General features: G+C 37.2%; 1 protein-coding gene across 1 annotated transcript in view; it reads left to right on the top strand.

Annotated features, from left to right (window-relative positions):
• Positions 1-8,179, top strand: part of FGD4 (FYVE, RhoGEF and PH domain containing 4) — a 109,479-nt gene that overhangs the window by 37,133 nt on the left and 64,167 nt on the right. Inside the window, exon 2 of the mRNA XM_014539219.1 lies at positions 1,021-1,173. Within this exon, the coding sequence (XP_014394705.1) occupies positions 1,021-1,173 (153 nt within the window). The remainder of the gene's footprint in view (positions 1-1,020; positions 1,174-8,179) is intronic.

Raw genomic sequence — 8,179 nt, forward strand, 5'->3', positions numbered from 1 at the left:
AAAAAAAGAAAGTTGATTGGGTTTTATTAGCTTTTTTGTTTTGACTAATAATGCTTTTATTTCTAATAGTTCTCTTTTCATAGATATTTTGATTCTGTAAAAACGAAACTGTTTTTAACCAAATCACATTTTCTCTGCACACTTTTACTTAGTAATAGTGAATTCCCTGGTAGAAAATTTTTTTTCTCCTAAGCAAGGTCCAATCTGTTGTTAATATCACCATGTCAACTAGAAGAAAAGGAACTTTAATATGAGTGTAAAGAGAAAACATTGGCATATGATTTCTTTTAAAGTCTCTGAAGTTCAACATTTAACTTCTATGTCAGAAATCAAACAAAAAATTTATCCATTTTTCCTCTATCTTTCATGTTGTATTTCAGTGTTTTAAAGAATATTCCGGGGTTTGAATAGGACGGTGTTATCCGTATAATCTAATCATTCTTTGGGAGGGGCATGGCTATTAGCTTGTCTATGCTAATTTGGAGTTGAGTAAGCTGGTGATTGAGTGTGTGTGTGTATGTGTTCATTTCTAATGGAGCCATTCTTCTTGCTCTCAGTCTTTAGTGAGCTGTCAGGTTGGTACTTAACTGCTTTGCTCTTTCGAGTTGCTCACAGGCTGGAAAGGAACGCTTTTAACAAGTTAGTATGGGGCTCTCCAGACCTCTCCTTAGCCGGCTTTATCTGCATCCGATATGCCGTTTTTGTAGCCCTGCAAGGAAAGGAGTTGAAGGAGTGAGAGAGAATGCCCGTGTGTGCATGAGTGTGTTCGAGTGTGTGCGTGTGCACGTGTGCACAGCAGTCTGTCAATGTGCATTATAAGGTTTCCCAAGCACATGGAATGAGATCTTTCCCAGGGAGACTCTTTTGTCAGGGTCAGCACACATGGGAAAAGCATTTCTGTGCTTAGCCTCGTAACTGAGATTGTTTTTTGTTTTATGGGGTCAGGAGGAATTTCAGTCATGAGACATGGTAGTGCTCTGCCTCTGCATTTACCTGCCCTTTCTTTTTGAACTCTCGCAGGTGGCAGTACCTGTCCAAAGATCACTATCATTCCACCCTTTTTGAAAAGCAGCACAACCACACTGATTGATCAGAATGTATCTGATGAAGAGGCTCAGGGAATAAATGGAAAAACGCCAGCAAAACACTCAGCTGCAAGTCCAAAGCCACAAGGTACGTTGATCGGGGGTTCTTGGCATAGGTTGGGTACTTTGTTCATCAGTGAAAGCAACCCAGAAGAATGGTGACCACTAAGGAAGAGTTTTAAGCTACAAATGGGAGGAATTGAGTGCATTTATTGTTTTCAGGAGAAAAGTCAGTCGGTGAACCCTCTCCGACAGAGTTGGGTATTTCCTCTGCTCCTAAAACACCTTATACATTTCTCTGTCATAGTTCTTTTCATGTTTCGGAAATAGTTTATGTGTCCCCTTTAAGGGACAGAGGTCTGTTCATGCATTATGCCTGACTTAGCACAGGGCCTAACTTACTGTTTGCGTAATACATGTGTGACAAAGGAATGTGTGTTTAGAAGTACTGTCAGCAGTTCTTACGACCTGCTAAATGTCAGAGGATCTGTGAAACAGATCATTCTAAAACAGTGCTTAACATACTGAGTAAGAAGGTGCTTTTACAATATTAAGGAGCTTGGGCTTGAAAAACCTTCTTAATAAAGTCATCCGTAGAAAATAAAAATAAATGGTTCAAGGAAGGAGTAGCCAGCAAGTAGTAAAACAATTATAATGGTGAATTTGTTCAGTACCATTTCTTTTTACAATAAATCTCTAACTGGATGTTAACTTTGAGAAGCACCAAATTATAATTTTGAAGATAGTAACGCCCTTTGAAATGTAATGTAAAGCTAAGCTCCATTATGGTTTAATGTTTCTTCCTAACAGATTTTTATTTATACTGAATGCTCAACATTCAGCCAAGAAACAAACTGGGCATTTGTAGAATTACTATACTTTGGAAAAATCAGTTTGTATTTGGTTTATTTTGTATTTACTTTGGTCTCTTTCCTGTTCTTGCAAAGAAAAAAAGTGTTATAGAGAATGCATTATAAAAGAGTTGGTGTTATTTTGAAAGATCTTCTGTTTTAAAGATTTCTGAAAGAGAATTTTTAAAAGGATTTAAAATTGAGTCTTCCACATTATGAGATATTTTTCTTTTGTTCTCACTACTAGGAGTATTGGTGATGGTATGAGTTATGGCAATACAGCAAGGAGAAAAAATTGGTGATTCAAATGAATAGTCTATTCATGTGTTTATAACCTTTTCCTTTGTCCATACTCATCCCTGTAACATTGATGTGAATACGAATGTAGCAATTTTTGATCATGATTTAATTAAGCCATTTATTTGCAAAGTACAAAATTCCATCTTGCTTATTAAACCTGAGCTGACAAAGATGAAACAGGGTAAGAATATAAAAAAAGAATATAAGTTAATTTTATGTAATTGCCCAGATCAAACGCAAGAATTTCATTATTTATAAAGCCTTTTTTTGGAAGCTTCATTGCATTACTTCATTGTTTTTCATAGTTCACTGAGATAAATTACAGAAGTGTCCTTCCTGAGCTGTGTGCTGAAATAATCATATTCTTTAGGGAAACAACATTTAACCTTGCTTTTGCTGTTTGTAGTTATATGAAAGTCAGTGTATTGCTACTTCAGTACATATTTACTTCCTATTTTGAGAGTGGATTCATGCATACAATGTTACATAACTACAAATATAGTGATACTTTTAAGTATGAAGAGTACACTCTAACATGATAAAAAGTATAGTACAGTAAATATATAAACTAATAACAGTTGTTTATTATCGAGTATTATGTACTGTACATAAATTGTATATGCTATACTTCTATGACTAGCAATGTAGTAGGATTGTTTATACCAGCATCACCTATGACAGCTACAGTCAGTAGGCAATAGGAATTTTTCAGCCCCATTATAATTTTAAAAGGGACCAGTTGTATATTGACTGAAACATTGTTATAGTTCATGACTGTACTCAATAAATTAAATAAGGACTTTATACTTCTTTTAAAAAATATTCTTTTCTTTAAAAAAATATTCCTTTCTTTTCCCTTCTCAAATTCACATTTGTACAGAAGGAAACTAACACTTATCAGTCAAGATTCACTTTTATTGTACATTACAAGTAAGGTATAACAAAACAATCTTTTTCCCCAAAAAGAATGAACTGTACTTCATTGTTGTTTAATAAGTTGGAAAATAAAAAATGTTTTAAAAAATATATTTTTAACCTGGACAGATAGCTCAGTTGGTTAGAGCTTTGTCCCCATATGCCAAGGTTGTGGGTTTGATCTCAGGTCAGGGCACGTACAAGAATCAACCGACTGAATGCATAAATAAGTGGAACAACAAATCAATGTTTCTCTCTTTCTCTTCCTCCCTCCCTTTTTCCTAGGTCTGTCTGTCTCTCTCGCTAAAATCAGTAAATTAGGGAAAAAAAATTCTCTCTTGTTTTTGTCCCTTCCCTGGCCCCCCTTGTTAAAAGTTAAACCACACCTTCAACTCTGACATTTCATATTTCCCCATCCTTACTCTTTGTTCTCATTCATTACAAGCTGACCTATTATATATTTTATTCATCCACAATGATTTTTTCCTTGCCTTTTGCACTGCTGCATCCCCATGCCTGCCATGTAGCATAGCAGATCTTCAGTAATACTTGTTGATGAATCCCTGCTTTATCACCATGTTTCCTCCACTTTCTTTGTTTCTGCTATTTTTTGTTTACAACTTAGAATGTGTGCCCTATAGAGACCAATGTCCCTGAAGTGAGGATACATCTTGGTATTATGAGGTCAGCTGCCAAATAGATTGGGCACCACTTATTGACTTATCTACCAGTAAGCAGTGTTCCTCACGCACTTGTGAAAGGAAGCTACTTTCATTTCTCCAAACCCTTAAGAACATCTGGGGGACCAAGGCCTAGAAAGGAAGGGGATGCTAATGACACTTCCTGTGCAGATGAAGGGATTATCACACCAACCCCTGTGTTTTCACTATATTGTTATGCATGGTGAGGATGCTGAGGCTTCCAGATTTAATTAGTCTTCTAATTTAATTGAAGACTCTTAGTCTAGATCAGTGGTCCTCAACGGGAGACAGTCCCCCCATTGGTATTGTCTGGAGACTTTTTTCCTGATACAACTTGTGGGAGTTGCTACTGGCTTTTGCTAAATAGAGGCCAGAGATGCTGCTCAACATCCTATAAGAACAGTTCAGTCCCCCTACCTCACCTCACGCCAAAGAATTATCCACCCTGAAATGCCAATATAAAACTCTGATCTAGATCCTGAAAACAGCTCATAATTAAATCTTGTTCGTTTGTTTCTCATGTAGAACACTAATAAGATCATAGCTATAATTTATTATGATAAATTTTAAAAGAAGACACAATATTAAATAACTTTATTAGTGGTGTTTATGTAGTAATGTGTCTAGAACAACATCAGGTTTATGTTTATTAATTACTAATACGTAAATATTTTTTAAGAATTATAGTTTTTAAAAGGATAAAAGAGCCAAATTTTAGATTAGAGATTAGATAACCTTGCCATTTGAATCTAAATTGGAGCCTGTAAATTTAAAAATGGGTTCCTTCAATAGTTAGGGCTTGTTTTCCCTCGCCTTGGAAAACACCCTAAGGCTTGGAAAACAATGGTTTATTCAATTCATACCAACCCTACCAGTCAAACAAATAAATTACAGAGAAACTTCAAATGTAAGTCTTTCCTCTTGTTCACTGCTTTTAAAATTGGCCTATTTCCTGCCATGCTAGACAGGACTCAAAATAACTTTCTTAGCAATTAAAGCTAATAGTTCTTTTTCCCTTAAGAGCTTTGATCCACAACATTTTCTACATAGTTAATTATTTTGATAAAACCCACTATTTGTCACTTCTTCATCATTAAACCTAAATGTTTAGAAAAGTTTCATGAGCTTGGAAAGACATTATTATTTGAATAATTTGAGTATATTTAAAGTACTCGAACCTATTTAATTTGCTTCTAAAGTAAAGCATTCTATGTGGAATGTTCAATTCTTAAGGTATAACGCTATAAATTTATAATGTATTAATATATAGCCAGCTATTGTTTTTCATAGTAAAATAAAAATAATTGAAATGTAGTGGGCATCCCCACCCTGGGCTAGATCCCCAGTAGGGGGCTTGCAGGAGGTAGCCAATCAGTGTTTCTCTTCTCATTGATGTTTCTCTCTGCCTTTCCCTTCCACTCTCTCTAAAGTAAATAAAAACAATTTTTTAAAAATGTAGTGCGCATCCCCAAACTTAAATTGCAATTAGCGTCTCTTTCATTCTTAATAATTACTTTGCTTAGTTGGAAGTTTTTGAATAACTAAATTGTTTTATTCTATTTACTGTCTGTAAAATTGGTTGTAATAGAGCCCATTTTATTATAGTCATCTAGATATCTCAAACTTAGCATGTCCAAAATTGCACTATCAATCCTTCTTCCAAAAAAAATGTCCCTACTATGTGCCAGTTGATGACAATTCCATCCTTTCAGTTGTTCAGGCCAAAGGTCTCAGAGTCAAGGATCCTTGACTCCTCACTTTTTCTCTCAGACCTCACATTTAATCTACCAGGAAATCTACTTTTAAAATATACCTGGAATCCAACTATTTCACTATCTCCTTCTAAGCACCATTATCTCTTGCCTGAATTTTCGAAATAACCTCCTGACTCTTCTGCCCACCTCCCATAAATTCCCAACACAGCAGCCAGAGTGAGGCCGTTGGAATTTATGTCATATGTCCCTCCTGTGGCCAGAACTCTGCAGCGACTTCTCATTTCACGCATTTCAAAATCTGTAGAAAGTTGTGTTATCAGGCCCTCCCTCTGATCTCAATACCTGCTCCTCTGTGCTTGCTCCTTTGGGTTCAGTCACATTGGTCTCCGTTGGTGTTCAGCTTTTGCTATATGTGATGGAATGCTTTTCCTCCACTCCCTCAACTTCATCAAGTCTTAGTCAAATCAGAATTTCTCAGAGAGGCCCACTTTGCACACCCTACTTAATACTGCAATCTGCTCTTTCCCCCCAATCCCTACACTCCTGATCCCTTCTATCTTATTCTTTTTTAAAAAAAAATATATTTTATTGATTTTTTACAGAGAGGAAGGGAGAGGGATAGAGAGTTAGAAACATCCATGAGAGAGAAACATCCATCAGCTGCCTCCTGCACACTCCCCACTGGGTATGTGCCCGCAACCAAGGTACATGCCCTTGACCAGAATCGAACCTGGGACCCTTGAGTCCGCAGGCCGACGCTCTATCCACTGAGCCAAACTGGTTAGGGCTATCTTATTCTTTTAACCTTCCCCCCTTTTCTCTTAGCACTTACCACCTTGTGATATATGGTTTACTTGCTATGGTTTTTTTTTGTTTTTCCTTTTGTTCATTGATATGGTCAAGTGCATAGAGCTTAATAGGAATAATATTTGTTGAGTTAATGAAAAAGTAAGCTTAACAACAACAACAACCTTGTACAGCCTGGGCAGGTAGCTCAGTTGGTTAGAACCGTGGTTGGCAAACTGCGGCTCACGAGCCACATGCAGCTCTTTGGCCCCTTGAGTGTGGCTCTTCCACAAGATACCACAAAACCACGTGCGGGCGCGCACGTACAGTGTGATTAAAACTTCGTGGCCCATGCGCAGAAGTTGGTATTTTGTGGAAGAGCCACACTCAAGGGGCCAAAGAGCTGCATGTGGCTCGTGAGCCGCAGTTTGCGAATATCATCCCATATGCCAAGGTTTTGGGTTTGATCTCTGGTCAGGGCACATAACTAGAATCAACCAATGAATACCTAAATAACTGGAACAAGTCGATGTTTCTCTCTCCTTCCCTCTGTTTCTCTTTGTCTCTCTCTCTCCCCTCTCCCCCCACCTCAAAGCAATAAATAAATGTTGTTTTTTTAAAATCCTGTACAGTATAGATGTGTAAGATTTCTCTAGGATATATATTTTTGAAATGTCGAGTTCTTAATGATTGTATTAATTATATTTCCTTTTAAAATGTATACTTTTCACATTTAGACCTCACATTGCTTCATATTCTCACTGACACTTGGTATTGTCACATTTAAAATTTTTGGTTAATTTGATGGGGTTGATGTGATATCGTATTGTGGTTTTAATTTGCATTTCCCTGATTAGCAGTGCATGGATAATCACAATTATGTAAATATCACACTTACTATTTCTCCTATTCACATCCTTTGGGCTTCAGGGGAAGTTAGCAGTAATTAATGACTCTTGAGTTTTAGTCATAATGAACTAGACGTGCTGATAGGACACCTAGGAGACATTCAGAAAACATTTCAAAATGTTTACACCCTTCGTAGTATAAAAGTAAGATCAGATAGGGTGAGAGAAAGAGAGGAGTCATTTTCTTTTTTAAAAAATTAAATTTATTGGGGTAACATTGCTCACTAGGATCAAAAGTATGCATTATTTTCCTCTAAGACAGTGTATTGTGACACTTCAGCCATTCATGTGCCATATGCTCTTTTAATAACAACTTTATTTTAAATCCTCACCCAAGGATGTTTTTATTGATTTTTTTTTTGAAGAGAGAGAGATATGGGGGGGGCGGGAGAGAGAGAGAGAGAGACATCTATGTGAGAAAGAAACACTAATCTCTCACCTCCCGTATGCCCCTGGGTGGGGAAACAAACCCATAACCTTTTAGTGTAGGGGACGACACTTCAACCCTCTGAGCCACCAGCCAGGGTGGCATTTGTGCTCTTTTATTTAATATGTGTATGTTTACTAATTTCCTGTACATTTGGATCATCTCCCTTGCTAAAGTAGATGCCTCCTCTGTGCTTCTAACATAACTGTGTATCCAATGCCCACCTTTATCCATATAATTAAACTGTCTCCACTCGAGACTATGAGCCCTGATGACTCAGTTAGTTCCTTCATGTGTTCCACAAATGTGCCACAAGCACTGTGCAGAGAGTTACTGGGAACGTAGTTGTGATCAAAACGGACAAAAACAGATCCAGAGACAGAGAAACATCGATCAGACCGTCAAACCTCGGAGGGAAGGTAGGGGAGGGTGGGGGTAAGGGGGAGAGATCAACCAAAGGACTTGTATGCATGCATATAAGCCTAGCCAAT

This window comes from Myotis brandtii, unplaced genomic scaffold (assembly GCF_000412655.1).
Source record: "Myotis brandtii unplaced genomic scaffold, ASM41265v1 scaffold209, whole genome shotgun sequence".
In the NCBI taxonomy this organism is placed as follows: domain Eukaryota; kingdom Metazoa; phylum Chordata; class Mammalia; order Chiroptera; family Vespertilionidae; genus Myotis; species Myotis brandtii.